The following is a 24,715-nucleotide window of genomic DNA, read 5'->3' as shown; positions in this document are numbered from 1 at the left end:
TTCCTTTCTTAAAGAGCACACGCACATGATTAAAATTTCAAGACAATGTCTTGGTAGAGAAAGACAGAAATTTTGAAATCTGCTCGTTGGCACTTATGAAAATAATATTTCGGTGATTATGTTCCGATCCTTTCACCCGTTCCCGAATGGGCCCAGAATTGCCTGTGGGCATTCTAGAAACACATTCTAGAAGCATAGATTTCCATTTTAGCTTGATATTTAATTATAATTACTCAAATTCATCCCTCTCCCGATCACACTGATATGGACGTTTATCTCTAGGCAATGGCTTATAAAACGACCCCTCCATGCATGAAAATATTTGTGCTCTACCTTTTGTTTTCTCTACCATGGAGATGTGGTTCCTCATCTTTCTCTCCGTCTAAGCGTTTTCTTCATATTTCTCATTCCTACCATAGCCAACAAAAAGCAGAGAAAGGTCCCACCTGGTCCTCCAACCCTCCCCTTTCTAGGCAATCTCCTCTTGCTAAGTAGAACTCTCTTCGACATCGAGCCTCTTCTTCGACAGCTCTGGTTGAAATACGGCCACATCGTCACCATCCACATTGGTCCGCGTCTACAACATCAGTTCTGCACCCTACGGCCCTCTCTGGCGCCTCCTCCGTCGCAACATCAAGTCCGAAATTCTAAACTCTTCTCGCGTTAAATCTTACACCATATCTATCACATTAATTCGGAAAAAAAGGCTTATTGCCTTCTAAATAAACCGATATCATACTCTTAAAAAGGGAAATGATATCTGTCATTCCTTGTTTTGATAATGAAATTCAAGACTTTATTAGAAGAATTTTCTGATTTTTCTCAAGACAACTTTATGGGATTTGTAGAGAACTGGTAAATTAAAAGAACAACTATTGAAAGAAAGCTTCATTGTGCCATTGCTAAAACACTAATAAAGCATCACAGAATAGCAACCCAATTTACAATGAAGTGTCTATACAACAAACATAAACATAAAAAAAAAAAATTAAAGGTTAAGTTCATCAAATCATAACAGCTTTAGAGTCATGGCAATCCAAGGTAACGGCCTGAAACTTTTGAAGAGATACAGCAGAAGAGGTACCAACAAATAAAGAAAAAAAGGGCAACAACTCCAACTGCTTTATTCCACCCCTTCTCATTCTCTATGACTTTAGAGCGTCGCACCAAGAGCTTCAATTCAACTACCGCTTCCTTCGTCTCTTGAACCGACACGTTCAATCTCGATACCTCATCTCCCAAGCTTCTCAGATGGTTATTGGTTTCCCTCTGCCACCCAACCAAACTAGATAACGCATCTCCCAAATCAGCTACCGCAAGGGTTGTCTCTTGCGTCGACATGTTCAATCTGCCTATCTCTTCTCCCAACCTTCTCAGATGGTTATTGGATTGCCATTCGCCCCTAAAATCCGGGTTGTTTAACACATCGTCCACCCATAGAAAATAATCGCACCTCCAAGTAATACCATCCTGGCATTATACATATGTCAGTTCAACCTCTAAAATTGCCTAGAAATAGAATTACTTAAACCATCTTTACTTACGTTGAAATGATATGAGTAGAATACCCGTTCTTGATTACCATGCACATCAGTCTCGGCTATTTTCAGAGTAGCTTTCTTCTTACATTTACATTGAAGCACGGGGACTCTGAATAGGGTTGACCTTCCATCACTATTGGAAGATGAAGCCATCAATTTCTTTAACCTCGTTGCAAAAAATAAAGAAAATATTAGAAAATGAACCCTCATATAATCCACCCATTTATAAACCCTAAAAATGTGCAGAGGAAGGTGAGGAAGAAACTTACAGAGGAAGGGGTTTTTCATTTGGATGGCTGAGATTAGATGGATCAATTTCCATCTAATCTCAGCCATCAATAAACCCTTAAAAATTTGCAGATGACCACAAAAAATATCCAACCAGCCATTTTTAGCACCATTAAATGAGTTTTTCTCAAGAATTTTTGCACAAAATAGCCCCACAAATCTAGCCTAAAAATTGCCATAATGAGAAAAAAAATTCCACCCATTTATAAACCCTAAAAATGTGCAGAGGAAGGTGAGAAAGAAACTTACAGAGGAAGGGGTTTTTCATTTGGATGGTTGAGATTAGATGGATCAATTTCCATCTAATCTCAGCCATCAATAAACCCTTAAAAATTTGCAGATGACCACAAAAAATATCCAACCAGCCATTTTTAGCACCATTAAATGAGTTTTTCTCAAGAATTTTTGCACAAAATAGCCCCACAAATCTAGCCTAAAAATTGCCATAATGAGAAAAAAAATTCCACCCATTTATAAATCCTAAAAATGTGCAGAGGAAGGTGAGAAAGAAACTTACAGAGGAAGGGGTTTTTCATTTGGATGGCTGAGATTAGATGGATCAATTTCCATCTAATCTCAGCCATCAATAAACACTAAAAAATCTCAGCCATAACCACACAAAAAATCCAAAAAAAAATCCAACCATTTTGCACAAAATTGTTTCAAGGTTCCTAAAAATGAGAAGAGGAAGGGGATGACAAAACTTACAGAGAGATGAGAGAGAGAGAGAGCGGCACGATTGAGAAACCCAAAATCGTCGTTGTGAGAACCCAAATATCGGATTGAAGATACCCAAAATCGATCGGTTCTCTAGGGTTTTTGAAAACCCAAAAATCAGTGTGTATGAGAGAGAGAGAGAGAGAGAGAGAGAGAGAGAAACCGTCGAGCAATGGGTGGATCTCTTCGTCGAGCTTCGGTGGGTTTTCTCCGTCGAGACATAGAGAGAGACACACACAGAGAGAGAGAGAGGGAGAGAAACTGTCAAGCCTAAAAATGGGGTTTTTTTCGGAGAGAGAGAGAGAGAGAGAGCTTCGGTGGGTTTTCTTCTTCGTCGAGACACACAATGTGGAATGATAACTTTGAATTACCAAATGGAGAAAACTCATTTCGATGGCTGAGATTAGTTGGGAATTTATCCAACGGTATTTTAAGAGGGAGGACTAGAAAACCATCTCTAGGGGGCCGACTAGAGAAACTTTGCTTATATATATATATATATATATAGAGAGAGAGAGAGAGAAGAAGAAGAAGAATCGAACTAAAAAGTTCTAAAACTTCATTAAAAAAAAAGGTTCTAAAACCCTAAAACAGAAACCCAACACTTTCGGATAAAAAACCCTCTAATGACTTCAAAACTCTCTCCCCACTTAAAATTCACGTAATACATATGCGCCCTTAAAACACAACTCAAAATACTTAAGTGATTTTGAAGGGAAAAGACAATGGTACCCCTACTATAACTTAAAGGAGTGTATTACGGGGCCTATTTAAAACACACATAACTCAAAAAACTTAAGTGATTTTGATAGGAAAAGACAACAGTACCCCTACTATAACTTAAAGGATTTAAAATACACCAAAAATTAAAATTAGGACCTTAGGATGGTCCCCATCAAACACCTTTTGCTGGTCGTGCCTTCCTCTCCTGTGAACAAGATTTGGAGGACTCTTGCTCCTCCTAAGGTCTGTGTGTTCGGCAGGACTACGTGCATTGACAAGATCTTGATGGTGGACCACTTGCGCAGCCGCAATATAATTATCGTCAATCATTGTGCTCCGTAGCTTGAGGCAAGGAAATAGTGGAACACATCTTTCTTCATTGTAGGGTAGACCCAAAAACTTTTTGAAATCCAGACACCGCAAAAGCAGAACATACGCTAGATACAACCTGTTTATTGATCATACCTTCAATGTAATCTTTGAGTTTTGAAACTGGTGGTAGACAAAAAGTTGTCTCGGTTGTTTCCGTGGTATCATCGGATTCCTTTGCCCCATCTAAAGTTTTCACCACTTCCTTCTAGCAATTTCTCCTTTCGAAGCACATTAAATAGCTATTGTCGCCTTCCTTATCCTCAAGCAATGTATGCGAGCCAACTATTAGTGGAATCTACTTTGGATAACAACTGCAACTTTTGTGATAGGGACCATCCTAGGGCCCTATTCTAATTTTAAGTTCCTTTTAACTCCCTTAAGTTATATGAGGGGTGCCACGGTCTTTTCCCACCAATGTCACTCAGTTTCTTCAAGTTGTAGGTATTTAAAATGGAGTCCACATGTTTATTACGAATTTCTTAAGTTACATAGGTACTGAAGTCAGTTGTCTTGTAATTTACTTAAGTTTTATGTGACCACAAGAGCCCGCATGACATAAGGTGACATCACGTCACTTAAGTTATTAATAGGACCCACATTGCAACATGAGGGAGTCCTTGTATTTGTCTTTGAAAGAGTCTCATGCGGCATTTTTCTATTGGTTTTTATTTGCAACATTATAATAGGATTATGAGTTTTTTATGATTGCTTTTGGTTTGCATAGCCCATAAGCTGCTGATCATACTCTAGAGACGGAAATACCACATTATTTGCCGGACAGATCCAACATTGAATAAACCGGGAGATAAGAATATTTGTCCATATGTATATGCAAGGTTTATTGGCCCTAAAAACAGTTGAATATGAATGAGAATTGATACTTTATTATGTTGATTGGGTGTGATGCCTTTTCTGCAGTGTGATGCTTCACATCCTAAGGTGTGATGCCTAGGATAACTCTGTCGTGGTTTCAGGTTAAAGAGCAAAAAAAGATAAATAAAAGAAAGCCCCAAGCCAAGGCCTGAAGCAATGCAACCAGTTGACCATGTAAGAACTCCACAGCCAAAATCCCAACTGTTAATCCAGGTCCAACATCACACATCTGGTCCCAAACCAAGAGTTGATTACAAGTTATAGCCAAAGTTGCAACTATATTTATGAACTTGTTTCCTAACCTACGAATATGGGGGAGTGATTCTCCTGATGGTGTTTAAAGTCTATTCCTATTATGTGCTAAAGAATTCTCCATGATGGGTTAGAATCCTCCTAAATCAACCCAGGCATTAAGGCTGTGCAAAGGAAGATAGGAATGAGTCATCTTTGTGAAACATGCCTGTTTGGATTTACCCAGTGAGGGGGGTTGAGATAAAGGGCCCCTATGGTGCTAGCTTCAATAATGTATAGCTTCCCTGGGATTAATAAATAATGCAAGGGGAACTAAATTATTGAATAAGATGGTAGTCTTGGCTAAGTTGGGAAGGCTAAGCTTTCAACATAGACTCCACATGTTGCACTAAAGGGTTATTGAGTATCTTGATGTATATACTATAGATCCGCTTAAGAATGCAGGTATTATGTTATCCACGAATGTATTTGTAATTTAAGAGCAATTCCATAGTTTACCATTTCATAATGTTCTTTATTATTCCACTTGTTCTATAAATTTCATTTATTCTCTTCCAAATGTATGGGAATTTTGGCCGTGCTGTAGAAGCAAATACTGGCTTATTTTTCGTGTTGCAGTCATGGCTTCCGTCTATATGGACTATGGTCAATTTATCGTCAAAGTATCTGATCAATTGCTCTTCACTGCTAGCTTCACGTTTGTAGTCATTTTTCATATTTTGTTCTCGTTATGTCAAAATCGTTTGCCATTATCTATATGTTTAATTTTATATTTTTTTACTTTTCTTTGCACTACCATTGTTAATGGTACACACTGGTTATCATCTAATTAGGTAGATACATCATAAGACTTAGAATGGTTATATCTTTATGCTTTTTGAAGTTAACTCCTATATTTTTCGAGTAGGAGATGAATTTCTGGACTTCTTATTCATCTGACCCATCATCTTTATATGCCTTTGTACCGAATTCCGCCTATGATGCGAAGGCCAAATTTTGTTGAGTTGGATCCACCCAACCTTTTCATTACATATCTTAGTTCAAGTCATTGACTTGATCTACATGCATTAATGACAATGCTTTGCAGAAAATAAATCAAATTATGCTATCCACTTCAAACTTACCCTTTGATTGATGTGCATTGATTCTAGGCCTTAGAAAGCATAGATGGAGGTGGCATGATTCATTATTGTTTTTAATGTTAAACCATTGTTCTTGAGTTTGTTGAGACTTTTGCGGCGAATGTGAGTATAACTGAAGGTATTGTCTAGATTGATGGTCAGCCTAGGAGTAATCAAATGGAAGACTAGAAGAAGATCAAGACATGCTCTGATGTAGCAATGCCATAAAAAAGAAAAAAATGGTAATGAGTGAAAAGTTAAGAGGGCAATACAAAAGAATTCACATGCTAAAGCTGGGAAAGACGGGATGCATGATTGTTACATATTTCACAAGGTAAAGGGTTGCAGGTTACTCCTCATTTTCACATATAAATTTGGAGCATTATCTATGCAAAATGCTTCTTTGAATAGTATGCTCCAGGGAGGAACCTCTAACTTCTTGTGAGAATGAATAGTAAGATCACCCAGGCCTCCTTGTCACCATCTATGACTGTACTGACCATTTTGGTCATTTGTTTTCTCAATTTAATTTGACATTAACTTTTGTAAGGATGGATTACTCTGATGGGCATATTTTTGTAATATGATTATAGCTCTGCAGATTATAAATGCAAACCAACAGATACTGTTCTTAACATGGCCAATTGTGTTTTAGTTAATGATTTTTGTAATGGCATTCGGTATAATGATTGTTTAGCACATTCTACACAGGTTAGGTTAGGTTATTCGACTAATTGGTTTCTAATTTTGGGATTTGTTTCGGCAGACCAACACCTGATGCATGTTTCTTTTTTTCTTTTTCTTTTTTTCTGAAGAGGAAAACCTTATGCTTATGAGTCCAAGAAAACAATGTTATAACAACTGCCCACTTAGCACACCATTAACTTTAGTTATCAATACTGTTTTTCTGGACGAAACACGCATACCAGTCACAATTCTGGTACAAAAGAGATGACTGAAACGTACACCATAATTTCATTCAGATCGCACGCGTGTGTGTGGCTGAAACCGGACGAAACACTCTGTTTTGTCCAGAAAACCATGCCCAACGACTGCATTCCCAACAGAAATTCTTAACTGTTGCAAACCAGTTCAGAACTTTCATGATGAAGAAACAAATTTTGATAGATTGGAAGTTGCACTACCTCAAAACCTTGGTGTTATTATATTAATCTACTTTACAAGTTTGTGATGCTACTGCCATTAAAAAAAGAAAAAGTGTGTGATGCTACACATCCCAAACATGTTGAAAGATAGAATAGATACATTACTGAAGTGATTTAGGGACAAGCTACATTAAGGTAGTGACAGTGTTGGCTGCATCACGTAATACTATTCTGATTTCTTTCTTTTTTCTAAACTGGGACTTCACATTCCTATTCAATAGACAAACACAATGCACATGAAGAGGAGCTAGACATGTCTGTTAGTGAAGCAGAAGGGGAGCATAAAGGGACATTATTGTTCTGCTTGATCGAACGCCATTTGTCAATATCCGCCATACATTTAGGGTCGACGAGCGTTTTCCCTTCAAGATCTGACAAAACCGTCCTACACTCGCCGAGAAGATATGTTGCTTTTCTTACGCTTGCTTCCCGAATTTCAATAGCACTACAAAAGCATTCCATGGATATCACACTTGGTAGATTTGTAAGACAAGCACCCAATATATCAGAAATTGTTATGACTATCCACTCGAGCAATTCAACTGCCCCAAGCTCGTTGTTGTAATCCTTCAGAGTAGTTTGAGCAAGTCTGTACATCGAATTGGCTGCTAATACCTCAACAGGCCATTCAAGAGTGTTTTCCTTTTGTCTACCGCTACTCTTAAACTCCTCAACGTGTTTCATTCCAATGTTGGCAAGTTTTTCAATTACATTCTTAGTACTTTCGTATTCATGGGCCAATTTGCGAAGATCCTCATTGAGCCAGCAATCATGAAGATCGAGCTGTAGCCAGACAATATCCGCAGCATTCCTCATGTTTACCAACCCTTTAGCATCCAGATGTTTTTCTATGAGTTTGACATACCTGAGGCCTTCATTTACACCACGCAGTAATGATTTGATCATAACTTGATTGTTGCTGGAAAGTGCAACAGCAATGCTTGTGAGTGTTACGACAGTCAGTGACCAACAGTTGGGAGGTTCCTCGAAAACTATAGATTGAATACAGTTGCTATCGAACTGCCCCACTCCCTTAAAGTCTTGGGTTGACTTCTTTAAAAGTTCTATCAAGTAAGTTGGTTGATTCTTTATGCCCCTGTGAATCCACTGATTTGTGGCCTCAGAACCCTTTCTCATGATCAAGTGAACCAAATCCTCTTCTCCCTCTAGCTGTAATACGCATTTGGTCAAGTCTGGATTCGATTCATGCTCTGACAAAGTGCTTCCGATGGACAAGAGCTTAATTAGGCAGCTCACCGGCAATACAGAAAGCAGCCTAATGAATTTGCTCGTGGATACTACTACCTTTTGCATTCCTATACAGACATCCAATATTAGAGTTCTTGAGGCATATGCAATCTTCCTGCATTCTCTACTACTGATGCGATAAGGTAAAGGGTTCTCTTTCCATTCTACCAATCTTTGAACCCAATAGCTCTCTACCCTAAATTCATCTTTGTTGCACCAGATTCCTTTCTCAGGATTCCTGAAGCTAATGGCATTGAACCATCTACAAGCAGGAGCAATAGTACCCACAAGAACTGCAAAACCCTGTGCAATGAGAACCAGAGTAATCGACCACTTATAATCAGATTCATCACTGCAAAATCTCAAAGACCCTGTAATATAGGATCTGAGCACAGCTTCTATTAAAATCAAAGCACTTAGGAGACAGAAAGCTCCCGAAGCAGTACATGTCGCTGAACGACCCAAAACAAACTGAGGATCACAAGTGTGAGCCATTATCCAGAATCTCTTTACATCCTCTTCCAATTTCTTAATCTCATTTGCCTCCTTAATTGAAGGAGCTTGTTGTTCGCGATGGATCTGATCGTACTCTTTTTCTAGGAAATCCTTAGTGGCTGAAACAGTTAAAGCCGAGGAACTAAGAATTACAAGCAAAACCAGCATGAAAAACATGATCACGGCATGTTCGGGCAAAAAAACATAAATCACGCCAGTACCCATTTGAATTCCGACATTAACAATTACCGTGATCACGAAAATACCCATCGCAATGAGGTTGGAGAGAATCTCAGAGTCTTCCATCCTTCCTAAAGAAGGAATGAAATTACCCATCACCGTGCAAATCAAGACAGTACTACTGAGCTTGGTGAGTTGATCTTCACGGCGAGGCATGGAGGTATTCAGATCCACTGGGAGTTTCGTGGCTATGGCTAAAACTGTCAAGGAAGTGGCATTGAGCGAGGAAAATTTGCAAGGGAACCAGAGCTTTCGACGATAGAAGCCAAAGAAGGTATCCATTGCCATGACAAAGGAGCATACCAGAGAAGCTCCTGCAATGTAGAGGCCAATCCATGGCAGGGGCTTGCTGTATTTGGAGTCGTCAAGACTGCCATTGATGTTGCAACTGTGCAATCCCATCTCTCTTTCTCTGAGTGGCTGTGCTTTTCTTCTTTTATCTCTCTAATTTCAATTGGTTTGATATACTCGTCCGGTTTCCTTCCCCAGACCACTCACTCCTCTAGTCTATTTATGACCACTCGTTTTACACTACAAGAAGGTGGCCTGGGGAAGAAAATGGGGCGAATATATCACGTCTCAAATAAAAAGAGGGCTGCAGACAAACAAAGTAGGGCCCACACAGCATTGCTTAACTGAATTGCTTTACTACAGAGGAATAATTGAATGGAAGTGGGTACAAATTCTGAGTCACTAAATTCAAATAAGCTCGTCCCCTTTTCTTCCCTAGGCGATCCCCTATAGGCCTATAGCGTATTTATTTATTTTAGGACTACTGCTTTTAGGCTACAATAGGGTGGCCCGGGGAAGAAAAGGGTGCGAATATATCATTCCATAACAAAAACCCCTCAACATAACCAAAACCTACCTTCAAAATTCTCCCAAATCCATCCCATACTTACAACTTCTCTCTCCTGGGTTTTTACTCTTTAAAATTTTATGACACCCCAAAAGCCCCAAACCCCATGCCAAAAATTAGACCCAAACCCATCACCAAAATCCCTCCAAATCAGGCCCAACTCCACCACTCCCTATCCCAACTCCCACAACGATTCACCTCACAAGGCCTCTACAAAACTCTCAACCCCCCCCCCCCCCCCCTCTCACAAAAAAAAAAGAAAAAAAGAACACCACCCCTAACCTGTCTACAACTCTTCAATTGAGCCTCCCAACTCCTAGATGTAGCCTTGATATCATATCTCCACCTATTTAATCACCATAAAAAGGTTCCCATAGCAATGAGGGATGATCCAAGGTTGACATGTAACAAGTTTGAATAATGGGCTAAATAGATCATCGATCATAGAGAGATTGTGTTGGTTTGGCCTAGCCATGATTTATACATAAGGGGGGCAGGCTTATCCATAAGGGAGGGGCATAAGGCTGGGCCCAATTGAGCTGAGCCTATTCAGGAGTTTGGCCCAACTCAACAGGGGCAGCTGGCCCCCCTTACACTACATGTAGCTCCACCTTGGTTGGGTTGGGGGAGAGGAGAGAGAAGGTGCCGTTTCATTTAAGTGTGAAATGCAGAAATGTTATACTCGACTCGAGGTCATAAATTGTTTATGGACCACAAGCAATGAGACCCTCAATTGACTGAATGTGTCTCCGGTTTGAATAGTTTTTTTCTAGAGGTGCAACTCGAGTTGGGCGGGTCGGGTTTTCCAAAACCCTACCCTACCTGAGAATTATCTCGGGACGGGTCGGGTCAGGTCGGGGTCCGGTCTAATTTTTTAAAGGAAAACCCAAGATTCCTAAACCTGACCCTACCCAAGATAGTTTCTCGGGTTGCGTTGGGTTTTCATTTTTTAGCGTAGGATAGTGACTAATTTTAAAGTTGTAGAAAAAAGAAAAAAAACAAATCTTAAAACCAAAATTTTCTAAATTTATGTCATCAGGTGTATAACTTTAAGAAGAACACTATATTTTCACATAACAGACATAATCACCTCAATCAAAACAATTGTATCAATATATTGAAAAATAAATTTCTATGTTATTCAAGACATACTTAAGAAAGTCACAGTGCACCCATATGAGTTGGGTGGAAAACCCGACCCTACCCAAGACCCATGATTTCTAAACCTGACCCATGTGATTTTCAGGTCGGGTCGATGCAACCCTAGTTTTTCTATGCCCAACTTTCGCAACGAAACAACAGAAAACCCCTTTTGGCCATTATTTTTTTACGGGGAAAGAAACATGTCCTCAGGCCGTGTTTGGTAACTATAAAAGTTCTTTCCTAGAAGATTAGCTTATAAAGTAATGAGAGTGGGCTAGTGAAGGTGGGATAAGGAGAGACTCGAGAGGGCATGACTGAGGAGAGCGGGAGAGGGTGAGAAGTGGCTGAAAGAACATAGAAAAAAGAAATTATATTTTGAGTGGAGTTTTTCTATACTTTATTTTTTTTCTTACACACTCCTCACTCAATCTCTCTATGGCCTTTGTTCTTGAGTTTGTTGGGACGTTTGTGGAGGATTAATTGATGAAGATATTTAGGGGTGTGCACTATTCGGATATAACCAAAATAACCGACCGAACTGAATTCAATCGGTCATTTCGGTTCGGTTCCTAAATGTAAAGGTTCGGTTTCGGTTATTAATTTTTTAAAAAAATATCGGTTTACGGATTCGGTTTCGGTTTATTCGGAGGACCGAAGTTTTGGGTTGGAAATAAACTTTTATGAAGAAAGTAAATTATGCATGCTTTTTTTACTTTGGAGTTTGTACAACCCCCAACCACTAAAGACAATTAAATAATAAAAGGGTAAAAGGGTAAAAGCGACTAGTCAATTCAACTGTGCACGTTTTTTTTTTTTTTTTAACTTTGGAGTCTTTGTTTTTTTTTGGTAACGAAGGTGTCCCCACCCCCTTCGGGGGTAGGACTATTTCCCTACTGATGCGCGCAATTACTTTGGAGTCTGTACAACCCCCAACGACCACTAAAGACAATTAAATAATATAAGTGTAGAAGAGACTAGTAGAAGAGACTAGTCATTTCAACTGTGACATGTCAACGTTATGGCTCAAAGGCTCAAGGGGTGTCCCGAGTAAAAATGGGTGCATAATATAGTATTAGACTATTAGTCATTATACCCAAGGGTTTCATTTTTCATTTTCAAAGTTTCCAAGAAGAGGAAGAACCGAGGAATAGTTGAAGAGGAAGGAGAGGAACATGAACTTGAGAGTTGAGAGTTGAGAGTTGAGACTTGAGAGATCAAGTGATCTTTGAATCCGAAGTTCCGATTCTTCTGTTTTTTTTTTCTTGTGATCCAAATCCCTGTGACCAAAGTCCAAACCGCACCAAATCTCAGTCTCTCAAGTCTACGATTCGATTTAGGGTTTCAAAGAGAGTTTGGGCGTTTAGCACTTTGGCTAAGAAAGAGAAAGAGGATTTGACCATTGGAGAGGTTCTATTATTAGGGTTTCGAGGAGAAACTGAGAGAAGAAGGGAATTTTTTTTTGGAGCTGTAACTTCGTTTTGCATGGCTTTTTTGCATTTTCATCCTCAATCTATAATTATTTGGTTATAACCGAACTTACAGAATAACCGAATTTTTTTTTCGGTCGGTAAAGGTTCGGTTACTATAAATTTTGGTTCGGTTTCGGTTCCCTATTCTTAGTAACCGAAATTTTTCGGTTCGGTTAATTTTGGCAAAATCAGTTCGGGTATAACCGAATGCACAACCCTAAAGATATTGTCTGGATTGATGGTCAGCCTCTGAGTACTCAAATTGAATATTAGAATAAGATCAAGATGAAGGGTCAGGATCATTCCGTATTTCCCCATGTAAATCTGGAGCATTATCTCCGCACAATACTTCTTTGAATAATAAGTTCCAAGAAGGAACCTCTAACTTCTAGTGAGAATAAATAGTAAGATGACCCAGGCCTCCTGTCACAACTATGACTACTGTACTCGTTGTTAGTGTATTTTCAAAATAAAATGGTTTTGAAAAGGTTTTACAAAAGAAAATTGCTTTTTGTTTGTAAAGTGAGTGCTTCTGAAAAGAGTGTAAAAGTGCTTTGGAAAGATGATCCCACATCACAAGTGTAAAAAGTTGGATAGAGGTATATAAGACTTTACCTACTACTCTCTCTTGCTTTGTAGCAAAATGGGTTTTCGTAAAAGGTGATGGTCACACGAGTGGCGCGGGCTGTGGGACGTTAGTGGCGCTTTTTGCACGATGCATCGGTCACATAGGGTGACCAAATGGACCGTTGGATCTGTCAAGGTCCCGTTCGGTCAGGTTGGGCCATGGGATGGCCGATGGTCGGCCAAATGCGCTCCAACAGCAAGTGTCGGAGCGGGTGTGATATGAAGCATTAGATCACGGGATAAAAGCTAGTGGGGGATTAGGTGTGATGTAGATCGTTGGATCGTGTCCCGCTGCATCCCAACGATCAAGAGCCGATCAGGAACAATCCAAGCCATGGATTGATGATCTAGCGGTTACGGGGGAGGGTGAAGGTTTTACACAAACCAATAATCACTCCAAGATTAATCTGGACTGTAAAATCGCGGATGGGCGCTATCTAACGATAAGATTTCGTTCCAATCTGAAAAGATGTCGTGAAGGAGTGTTTTCCAAAGGAAAAAGACACCAGATACTCTATAAATAGAGTAGAAACCACCCATCTAAAACAGAGTATGGATTTCCACTTGGGAAATTAAAATATGAGGGATTTCAAAGCAAATTCATTCTCGTGAAAGCCTTTGAACATTATTCTTTATATTTTTCTTCAAAGTTCCTTCTACTGAACTAACACTAGTATCTCATATACTTGTCAAATCCAAATGGTGATTCGGAGTTTGATTCTGTTAAGTGCAAAACGTAATCAAACATTTTGTTGTAGAAATCACCGACCTAACGAGCTTCATTGTATATAGGAGGTGAATTCGTGGTACCCCTTGCACACAGTTGGCAGGGGTGAATATTGTCGTAAGGAAAGCGACTACGCGCCTTGAACCATCTGATTTTCATTTCCCATCATCTCCACAAGAACCATTGTCTCCAACACTGACCATTTTGGTTATTTGCTTTCCGAATGTAAGTTGACATGGACTTATGTAATGATGGATTGTTGTGTATTTTAATGTTTAATATTTCTTTCATGGGCATTTTTTTCAAAATAGCTGATTCTAAACGAAAACTAACTGATCCTGTTCTTAAAATGGCCAATTCTGTTTTAATTATTAATTTTTTAATGGCATTCGGTGCATTGATTTTCTCGCACATTCTACACCAGTTAGGTTTTTCAACAAGTTTGTTTCTTATTTTGGGACTTGTTCAGGCAGAGCAAACCCGATTCATGTTATTCACAGCCGGTGGGGGCACTAATTTACCTCTTGTTCTGATGTGATGGGTCTCACTATCTCCACCCAGCACATATGTAAGGTGGGCCCCCCTATTTTACACAATGTTTTGGTAAGGGCAATGGTAAATCGACCCCATATAAGGCAGTGCTTAGAGAGAGAGAGAGAGAGATGGGGTAGATTTAAGGAGAAATTACATGGTGGCCGACCGTGTGGTAAAAAGGGCGGAGAGATAAAACCTGCCACCCTTGATTTTTATCCCTGGAAAAGTTAAAAAAGAGGGCTTTTCTTGAATAAAAAATCGGGGGCTGTCCTTTACATGTAAAGGTCTGCCACCATATAATATTAGGGGGTTGATATATCACTGCCCGATGATAATTGGGGCATATATTTTATGGGTCAAGAACCCGGAAGGGTGTGGCTCTTTGGCGTAAAGTCATGGGTTTGCTCCCCAGTGACGAGCGTTCGAATCCCCCCTTGATTACCCGATGCACGAGGTTTCCGGGTGATTGCGCGCATCCGTAGGGAAATAGTCCTACCCCCGAAGGGGGTGGGGACACCCTTCGTTATCAAAAAAAAAAAAAAAAAAAAAAAAAAAAAAAAAAAAAAAAAAAAAGAATGCTAGTGTGATTGTTGGGCATCTTTTGTTATTCTTCTATTGCCCTGTGCACGATCCAATAATATTTGGTCCGTATTTTGTAGGGGTGCAACTCGGGTCAGGTTGGGTTGAGGCCAACCCGACCCAAACCGAGGAACCCATTTTTCAACCCGACCCGACTTCCAAACCGACGAGGTTCAACTAGACCCGACCCAAGGATCCCATTTTTCCGACCCGACCCGAGTTCAACCCGACTCGACCCGAGTTCTTAAGCTTATAAAATAAAATTTACATAGAAAATGTCGGATTTCACTAGGGTCAGCTTGCCCAAACCCCAACCCCAACCCGACCGAGGCTAGGAAAACTCAACTTCAACTCAACCAGGCTTGACCCAACATTTTTTATTTTTTATTTTCAGGTTGACCCCGACCCGAGTTGCACCCGTAATAATTTGCCGTAAATGCATTAATCAGTCAATAAAGGAATTTGCTAGCCACCTTCGTGGAAGGCAAATTCGTAGACCAGCTGTTGCACGAGAGAGCATCCACTGTAGCTATTTGTTCGGTTTGACCAGGAATTGCGTTGTCCTCAGAAAACATTACATCTAAACCGCAAAAATTGAATTTCCACGGAAATCTATTTTCCTCGCAAGAGTTGTACTCGCAACCAAATACCCTTAGAGTGCGAATATAACCCTCTGCGTAGGGGTGCAACTCAGGTCGGGTTCAACCCGAAAAAAAATCGGGTCGGGTCTGGCTGAGTTCAGATTAGGTTTGGATTCGGATTCAGGTTGAGGGTTTGGGCAGTCCGACCCGAGTGAAACTCGGAATTTTTTATGAAATTTTTTTATTTTTTAAGCTTAAAAACTCGGGTTAGATCGGGTTGAACTCGGGTCTGTTCGGGTTCGGTTTGGAAAAGGGTCGGGTCGAACCTCTCCGGGTTGGAAACCAGGTAGGATCGGGTTCGGGTTAGACCCTTACCTGCGCGTTTTAGAGGTCCCCGTAACAGACTATTTAAACCTGTGCGCGGTTCAGAACTTTCCGATTCGTTTGGAGTTACGGAGAGGAAGGAGAGAATGGGAACAACGAGGACTAATTTGTACAAGAATCCTTCCTTCTCTTACAACAAAGATTTCAGTCTCTCCTCCCTCCTCCAAAACCTCTCAGGTATTTTATTCCCTTATCTCATTTTCCTTTCCTTTTTCCCTCTTTCTCCCTTGCTTTTTCCCAATCTTAGGGTTTTATCTTCTCTCGATTTTACTTTCTCAGCATACAACGCTGCTACCGGAAACACTCATCCGATCGTTGAATCGGAATCGAACGAACAGAAAAAGATCTTGAAACGTGCTTCAAATTGCAAGCGAAAACAAGAGGAAGAACTCTTCCATACAAGTCCGGATGAAAGCACCGCTTTTTCTCATCAGAGTTACATCGAAAAGAGAAGGCTAGGGTTTCTGAAGCCTTTCTTCTTTTTTTTTTAGTTAATTAAGAGCTTGTGTGTTTGAATTTTGATTTGTAAATACCTAATCACATGTGTAGATATGGATTTTGCGATTGCAGATATTGCAAATGTTGTTTTTTTAAGCCGTTTATAAGTTTTATCTTTTCAAGTTCATTATACTGTTCTTTGTTTCATAGATCAAATGCCGCATTTTCGTTTATGAATTTGAGTCGAATAATCTATAGTCTGTACAATAATGGTGGCGATTGCAAATTTCTTGTTATTTTCCATGCTTTTATGAGCTTTCATCATATTAAACATCGTTTCTTTTGATTTATTGCCTGCAGGAAAGAAGTTAGTTCTTCTCAGGTTTACCAGGAATTAAGTACCAATGTATTGGTAATCAGTTTATTTATTTCTGGTTACGCAAGTTATTTTTCTCCTTTTGTTTTGGTCATTCATCGTTCAACTGTTTGGTGCACGTTAAGGTTCTCCATTATTTGACAGGTTCTTGGTTGTTTCTTGGCAGGGGGTTTCCAATTTGGGTTGTGTGTCTCTTGTGAATTATGAAGGTAGTTTTTACATAAAATTTGTCTTCTTTTATTTGAGTTGAATATTGATTTTATATTGTTGAGCTGGAAGTAAAACAAGTGCCAGAGCTCAATGTTTGCATGGTCAGTATCATACCTTAAAATATGTTTGAAATGCTGCACCTTGAATGTTTTAGTGACAAAACTCCTGCTTAAAAGGTTCTCTTCACACATTTATTGGTATCTTTTACACGGTTATCTTGTTTTGTAATTACTTTTGGAGGAGTTATAGGTGAACGTTGATCATTTGTATGTTGCTACTTGTATCGCCATTAGATTAAGACTTCGGTCTAGTGATTAAAAATTTGCCTGCTCAAATTGGAACTCATTGAGTTGACTGTAGGCTATAATGTTTTTTTTGTTTGCTTGGCAAGTACAGTCAAATGACTTTTATGAGTTTATCTACAGATTTAAAAGTGTTCTGGGTCAGATATGAACTTCCGCATTGGAACTGCCAATAAGTAGAACGTATAAAGAATTGAAACTATCCTTGGAGGGTTTCGTCGTCTGATTTCATGCTGTTACATGCTTCAAAGCCACTTCTGGGTGATTGTTGTTTTGTTTTGGAGTGCGAACTGTTTCTGATATCTATTATTGCTAATGATGTGAAACAATTTCATTGGTTTGTTTGGATAAAACCTTCCGCCAACACTCAAATCTAGGCGACCTAACTGCCGCCACATCTTATTTGATCCGTCTTACTTTATGTAATTTAACTTGCCAGTGCATGTATGAATATATTCAGGGTCTGAGCAGAAGCTCTGTTCTCACCTTGAGATTATGTTCCATCCAATTCTGAGATATTTTAGATGGCACCTATTCATTTTTTACTACGGTGATACATGATATGGAGGGGTGTACTGTAGACACCCTGTATCGTTTTTTGTTTATAGTGTCATTCGAGGTACGTGTATTGGAAAATGTGGTCTGATATATGACGAAACAGTTTTGTACCTGAAACGAAAAGGTTATTATTGATGCATTGGAGACTAAGAGTGATAAGGACCAAGGATTTACATGTCGGTTTCGGCCGAAATCCTGTAAAAAATTCGATAAAATATATCGGTTTCTAAATTTTTTCTAAAAAGGGTTAAAAACGAAAATTTACCGAAATGCCGAAATTTCACCAAAATTTTGTAATTTCGGGATTACATGTGAATTTCGTGTCGGCCCCAATTGAAATCCGAAATTTTAAAACTATGATAAAGACAACATAGGTGGCAGTAATGGTGACATCCTTGTCGTTGGTGATGAGGCTAAGACTGAGTGTGGTGGAGCTGTGAATTATCATGTATAGGTTAATTGTGTTTCACCCTTATCCTATATATATGTGCTGTAGTTAGGGCTGGAGCACGAGTGTTGTAGATGATGGTGAATCCGAGTACCTTGAGCTTGATGATCGTGGTTGTGGTGGTGAGATTGTGCCCTCCAAATTTTGGGTGGTAATGGATACACGAATGTGGTCTGAACAAATGTATCCCTTGGCCCTCAGTCATTTGACTTTGGGTATGTTTATGGGAATGTAAAGAAGACAAGGGATAACCTTGGAGTTGAAGCTTATTAGTACATCTTCCTGTATGGTTATTTATATGGTCCTCATAGAGGGACACATCCCATATGGATATTGAGGTTGAGGATGCGACGATGATGGTGATTATCCGCCCACATGCAGTTCGACGTGGACCATGTGGTATCAAGGAGGTAACTTTTTCTAAATCTAATTGTCTTTGCAGTTCATAACTTTAAGACATTTTTTTTCTGAAGGACAACTACATTAAAAACAGGTCAAGCTCGAGGACCAAGGTGGGCAGAAACTAGCCAAAACAACAAAAAATAAGTAGAGCTAACAATATAACATGGAGGGAGATAATTAAAAGTCTTGAAGTCAGGTCTATACAGTTCTGAATGGGCCGACCGTTCAGCTTCACTGCGGGCAGAGTGCCAAACATACTGGAAAGTGAGGAAGATTCCGACATGGACCAACTCCTCTTCGATAGCATTGGAAGACCTCCACGGATAATTCCCCCGGCCTCATCAACTGAATCACCTTAAGCAAATCACCTTCCATAACCAAATGGTAAAAATTAGAGAGATCTACAAGGCGAATCCCAACCAAGAAGGCCCGCACCTCCGCGTCATTAGCTTCTGTCTGACCATGAGGCTCAGAAAAGGCCCATCTAGTGATACCATTTGCATTTCTAAGAGGACCCACATACCAGCCGGACCCCCCACACTAGGCCCATCAAAATTCAGCTTCACAAATCCAATAGCAGGATGTGGCCAGTTGGGAATTGGTTTAATAGCTACTATCTTGTAGGGTTGCAACTCAGGTCGGGCGGGTCGGGTTTTCTAGAACCCTACCCTACCCTACCCAAGAAACAACCTCGGGTCGGGTCGGGTTTTTCCGCATTGCCGCCTCCAACTTCATGCAATGCCCTCCTTTTTATTCCAAATTGTCCTAATTTACTCTAAACCCACTTTAAACCTGATTTTAACATGTTGATTGAAACATCCTGATAAGTGATATGATTAGACAAACTATGATTTAAACATTTTCTAATTCTCAATGAACTCGTTAGTGGCCAGACTGATTTGTAAGCTTTTAAACACTACTCACTAAATATTTATGCAAAACACAGGTTCTGAGGTTCGATAAAAAAAGAATGCAGTCATGGCCTCTGTTTGCCTATAGAGAATGACATAAAATTATTATTGTGGTGATATACTGATACGTATCCTACAAACATGTACATGAATGGAAAGCATGAATAAAATGGACAATCAAATATGAGTAAAGATGCCACTGTAAACAAATTAAAGAACTACAAAGATTATTTTATGCAAGAAATAGACCTTCTTATGACTTCGATGGCCATCAGAGCAATAGGTAATTGAGGCATAAATGCGAGAAATAGACCTTCTTTCGTCTGTGTCTTACACTCTTACTGTCTTGGTGAGATGAGAAATGAGAATTACTAAATTACCCATATCAATGTTATTATTTATAACTTATAATATTAAAAAAGGAATAAATGCGGGTTTTCGGGCGGGCCGGGTTTTCCACCTTTAAAACCGGCCCAACCCGAGAATCACTCGGGCTTTGGAAAAGTAAACCCAGCCCAACAACTTACCCGGCCACTTTGAACCCGACCCATGCTTTTTTCGGGCCGGGCTGATGCTGGCCGGATTAAACCCGACCCAAGTTGCAACCCTACTATCTTGGTCACCCTCATCTTAGCCTAGGATCTTCCAATAGAGGATTCAGAGACACCCCTAAAATCTGGGAGAGCACCAGCCCAATTCACTACGAACGAAAATATTTGTTGCTGAATGGAGAAAATTCTCTCAGCCAAACTTTGAGGACTCGATTCCTTTCTTTCCCTGTAGCCCAAAGAGAAGCCAAAAGGGCCAAGTTCCACAGGATCTGATCCCTCCTGGGCCAAGGAGAAGAGGTCCACCCCTCAATAATTCATACCTGCAATATGAGCTGGCAAGGCCAAGTAGGTGCCAAAACAAATTCAGGACAAATGGCCAAATTTCTCTAGCTACCCTACAATGAAGAAAGATGTGTTCCACTATTTCCTTGCCTCAAGCTACGGAGCACAATGATTGACGATAATTATATTGCGGCTGCGCAAGTGGTCCACCATCAAGATCTTGTCAATGCACGTAGTCCAGCCGAACACACAGACCTTAGGAGGAGCAAGAGTCCTCCAAATCTTGTTCACAGGAGAGGAAGGCACGACTAGCAAAAGGTGTTTGATGGGGACCATCCTAAGGTCCTAATTTTAATTTTTGGTGTATTTTAAATCTTTTACGTTATAGTAGGGGTACTGTTGTCTTTTCCCATCAAAATCAGTTAAGTTTTTTGAGTTATGTGTGTTTTAAATAGGCCCCGTAATACACTCCTTTAAGTTATAGTAGGGGTACTATTGTCTTTTCCCTTCAAAATCACTTAAGTATTTTGAGTTGTGTGTTTTAAGGGCGCATATGTATTACGTGAATTTTAAGCGGGGAGAGAGTTTTGAAGTCATTAGAGGGTATTTTTATCCGAAAGTGTTGGGTTTCTGTTTTAGGGTTTTAGAACTTTTTTTTTTGAATGAAGTTTTAGAACTTTTTAGTTCGCTTCTTCTTCTCTCTCTCTCTCTCTCTCTCTCTCTATATATATATATATATATATATATATAGCAGAAGAGAAAAGGGAGAATTATTGTCCATTTAACACGTCAATGGGGATGATTTTTACCGTTTTTTGCCCTCCCCACATATCTGTACATACTATCTATGTGAGGATAAAATCGTAAACTACATACGAAAAGTACCGACATAGGGTGCCTGTCTATGACAATTACGGAAAAAAACTACCGAGAAGAGGTAAAGACATATGACAATGACGAAAGAACTACTTTATATTACTCATGCAGGACATTTGCAAAATATTGACGGATTCCGGGCACCTGAAGAGGAACAACAATTATGGACTATATCGATTGGAGGGCTAGGATCAACCTATGGAAATGATTTTACAGGCACAACCGATTGATGTTGTCTTCCATCACATGGACGGTTTGGATCAACCTATAAAGCCACATAATTTCAATCTTACCCCCCTCCTTTATGCTTTTTAAATAAAAAATCTATAGGGTGATCTTAACCATCCGATTTAAGAGAAACAACATATTATGGAAACCTATATAGATTGGAGGGTTAGGAACAACCTATGGAAATGATTTTTGGGGCACAACCTATTTATGTCGTGTTCCATCACATGGACGGTTTGGATCAACCTATGATGTGGTCCGTATAGTTCTTTGTCGGCCCGTGCATCGCAATATATATATATATATATATATATATATATATATATATATATAGCAGAAGAGAAAAGGAGAGAATTATTTGAATTTCTCCCAAAATTCTATGAGAATTACACATCACTTTTTTTGACTTTTTTTACAAAGGCACCCATTCAACCCTTTTCAATCCTACCCCCTACTTTATGCTTTTTAACAAAGGCACCCATTAAAGCCACATAATTTCAATCCTACCCCCCTCCTTTATGCTTTTTTAATTATGGAAACCTCTATAGATTGGAGGGCTAGGATCAGCCTATGGAAATGATTTTACGGGTGCAACCTATTGATGTTGTGTTCCATCACATGGACGGTTTGGATCAACCTATGATGTGGTCCGTACAGTTCTTTGTTGGCCCGTGCATCTCACGGGCTTTTTTACTAGTGTATATATATATATATATATATATATATATATATATATATATATATATATACGAGAAAAGTGTTCCTGAGATTGAGCTCAGATAAGCTTATCTGAGCTTGCGCTCGAAAACACATGTGGCCCCTCATTTTTTGGGGGCATCCAAAGCATTCATTTGGAAGGCCCTTCCATAGATAGGGTGTGTACCAAAAATCAGCCCTATAGGATCATCCTAACCCAATCAAAGGTGGAGGGGAAAATGGACAGTGTCCATGTTTCTGCCCATTTTTTCCCTCAACAAATGGCAGGGTTAGGATGATCCTATATGTCTGATTTTTGGTACACACCCTATCTATAGGTCTGATTTTTGGTACACACCCTATCTATGGACGGGCCTTCCAAATGAATGCTTTGGATGCCCCAAAAAATGTGGGGCCACATGTGTTTTTGAGCTTGAGCTCAGATAAGCTTATCTAAGCTCGAGTTCAGGAACACTTTCCTCTCTCTCTCTCTCTCTCTCTCTATATATATATATATATATATATATATATATATATATATACTAGTGTGTCAACCCGTGCGATGCACGGGGCAACAAAAGAAGTAAATTATTCGTAAAAAAATGTTGTTTAAAAAGAAAATGGAAGAATAAATGATTCAGGATAAATGCAACAGAAATGATTTAAAATAAAAAATAAAATGCAATTTTTCATTTATGGAAATTAATAAATATCAGATGGGTGGATAAAAGCCTATGAGCAATAGGAAAACATTTTTTTCACATAAAACACCCAGAAGTTGACAGAGAACATAAGTGGTAGTAGACTTCACTTTCCAAGTATCAAACTGGTTGAACAAAACTTTGAATAAGTGATCCAAAAATTTCGAAACTATAAAAAAAATTAATCGAGAGCCTTTTATTTGCCAAAATTTTCAACAAATCAATCAAAACATGGCCTAAGGTGAACAAAACTCACTCTTTTAAAAATAAGTGATCCCAAAGCTCACTCATGAAAATATAAGAGAAAAAACCCCGTTTCCACCGTGCTTTTCTCGACGCCATTAGTTTATTTTTTCTTTGCTAACGACCTCTCGGAGTCGGACCAAGGTTGTCCGGGCTGCTGCAGCCAACCACTTGGCACAAACTATTCAGTTGGGTTGAGTCTCTTCGACCGAGAAAGGGAATTGGTCTTCTGCAAAGGCGATATCTTCACTGAAAAGATATGAAAAAATTATCCAAGGGAAAATTCGGACAAATAGGATAGAGAACATGTTGTTATATCAGCGTAGGGGGGAAAGAAAAAATAGCCTTGCCTTTGCCTTTTGTACCTTAAATAGAAAAAATTATCTGGATCCCTGCATATATATTTATATACGTATATATAAACACAAAATGGAGCATTGAGTTGTTGGTAAATGATCTGAACAAATTAATGAGTGTTCGTTTGGATGCCTCTGCAACCCTGGAATGCCTAAATGCACAACACAGGGAAGTAAAAAACGATTTTCTTAGAGGCATTTCATCAAGCACTTGGTGCACACATGAAACATGTATGGAAAAATCAAAGAGCTTTAGGTCCTGTTTGGTTTGAAAGAAAAACATTTCTGAAAAGGAAATTTTTTTCTCAGGAAACGTTTTTCTAGAGGGTTATAATCATAAATTGAAATGATATAATTATGATTAATCTAGAGGGTTATAATCATAAATTGAAGGTCCCTCTAAATAAAAAATTGAAAAGGGTTCGTTCAAGTTATGGTTTTTCACGTCTACAAAAATTAAGAAATATTTTTCCTTTACAAACTCTTCCAAAAAATTCCTGCAATCCAAACATGGAAATAAAGAAGTATGCAAAATCCATGATGTGATTATGAATTCCAAAATCCAGAAATGACCTTAACTGATCATGAATCAGGTTTTAATAATCCCAACCAAAAATATAAAGACAGGGGCATGAATAAAGAGAAGAAAAAGAAAAAAAATTAAACTACACAACACTGGCTCCATTAAAAAACAAAAAATACAATAACCTGATTTTTTTTATGTGGAAATTTTAGAGGCGTGAAATGGTAGGAAGGGTTTACTTGAAAGGATTTCAACCATCAATAGAAAGGGTGGGCTGATATGGGTAGGAAGGAAAAAGGTTTAGGGCGATAAAGAGAGACAAAGAAGCAGAGAGAGAGAGAGAGAGAGAGAGAGAGAGAGAGAGAGAGAGAGAGAGAGAGAGAGAGAGAGATGCGTATTCTGAGTTTATGCATTGTTGATTGGGTGGAGGTGAGGAGGCGCGACGTTTGTGGAGGAAGGGTGTCTTTTGAAAAACAAAAGGGTGTAACGTTATAGGATTCTGCTTTCTTTATAGAGGGGTGACACATGACATATATAGGATAGAGGGGGTGCCACGTGGCAGCACCACAGTTATAGGATTAAAAAAAACCACTCCTTTTCCCTCACGCTGCCACGTCAGCAGTGAATAGTGAAACCCCCATCTATATATATATATATATATAGTAAGCCTTGAGG

The 24,715-nt window shown here is 39.2% G+C and overlaps 2 protein-coding genes and 1 long non-coding RNA gene across 5 annotated transcripts in view; 1 reads left to right on the top strand and 2 right to left on the bottom strand.

The window, feature by feature from the left end:
- Positions 1-875: 875 nt before the first annotated feature.
- LOC143883514 (uncharacterized) lies at positions 876-1,853 on the bottom strand. Its single transcript, XR_013252402.1, has 2 exons — positions 1,545-1,853; positions 876-1,470 (listed from the first exon to the last, which is right to left on the bottom strand). It is a non-coding gene; the product is annotated as an uncharacterized LOC143883514 (long non-coding RNA).
- Positions 1,854-7,133: 5,280 nt separating this feature from the next.
- On the bottom strand, positions 7,134-9,459 carry LOC143883512 (uncharacterized). Its single transcript, XM_077386859.1, has one exon. The coding sequence runs from the start codon at positions 9,436-9,438 to the stop codon at positions 7,264-7,266; it is 2,175 nt and encodes a 724-aa protein (XP_077242974.1). The 5' UTR covers positions 9,439-9,459; the 3' UTR covers positions 7,134-7,263.
- A 6,430-nt stretch (positions 9,460-15,889) lies between these two features.
- Positions 15,890-24,715, top strand: part of LOC143885017 (uncharacterized) — a 32,498-nt gene continuing 23,672 nt past the window's right edge. For 2 of the 3 annotated variants that reach the window (XM_077388961.1, XM_077388962.1), the window contains exons 1-4: positions 15,890-16,116; positions 16,219-16,393; positions 16,738-16,789; positions 16,920-16,962. In XM_077388961.1, coding sequence (XP_077245076.1) covers positions 16,026-16,116; positions 16,219-16,393; positions 16,738-16,789; positions 16,920-16,962 — 361 coding nt within the window. In that variant the 5' untranslated portion in view covers positions 15,890-16,025. The remainder of the gene's footprint in view (positions 16,117-16,218; positions 16,394-16,737; positions 16,790-16,919; positions 16,963-24,715) is intronic. The other variant, XM_077388960.1, reaches the window with a different exon arrangement.

Source organism: Tasmannia lanceolata, unplaced genomic scaffold (assembly GCF_043159265.1).
Source record: "Tasmannia lanceolata isolate RefF3 unplaced genomic scaffold, GAP_Taslan_0.1 ptg000008l, whole genome shotgun sequence".
In the NCBI taxonomy this organism is placed as follows: Eukaryota; Viridiplantae; Streptophyta; class Magnoliopsida; order Canellales; family Winteraceae; genus Tasmannia; species Tasmannia lanceolata.
The sequence above is the reverse complement of the archived record's forward strand: the minus strand, read 5'-3'. Positions and strand labels throughout refer to the sequence as shown.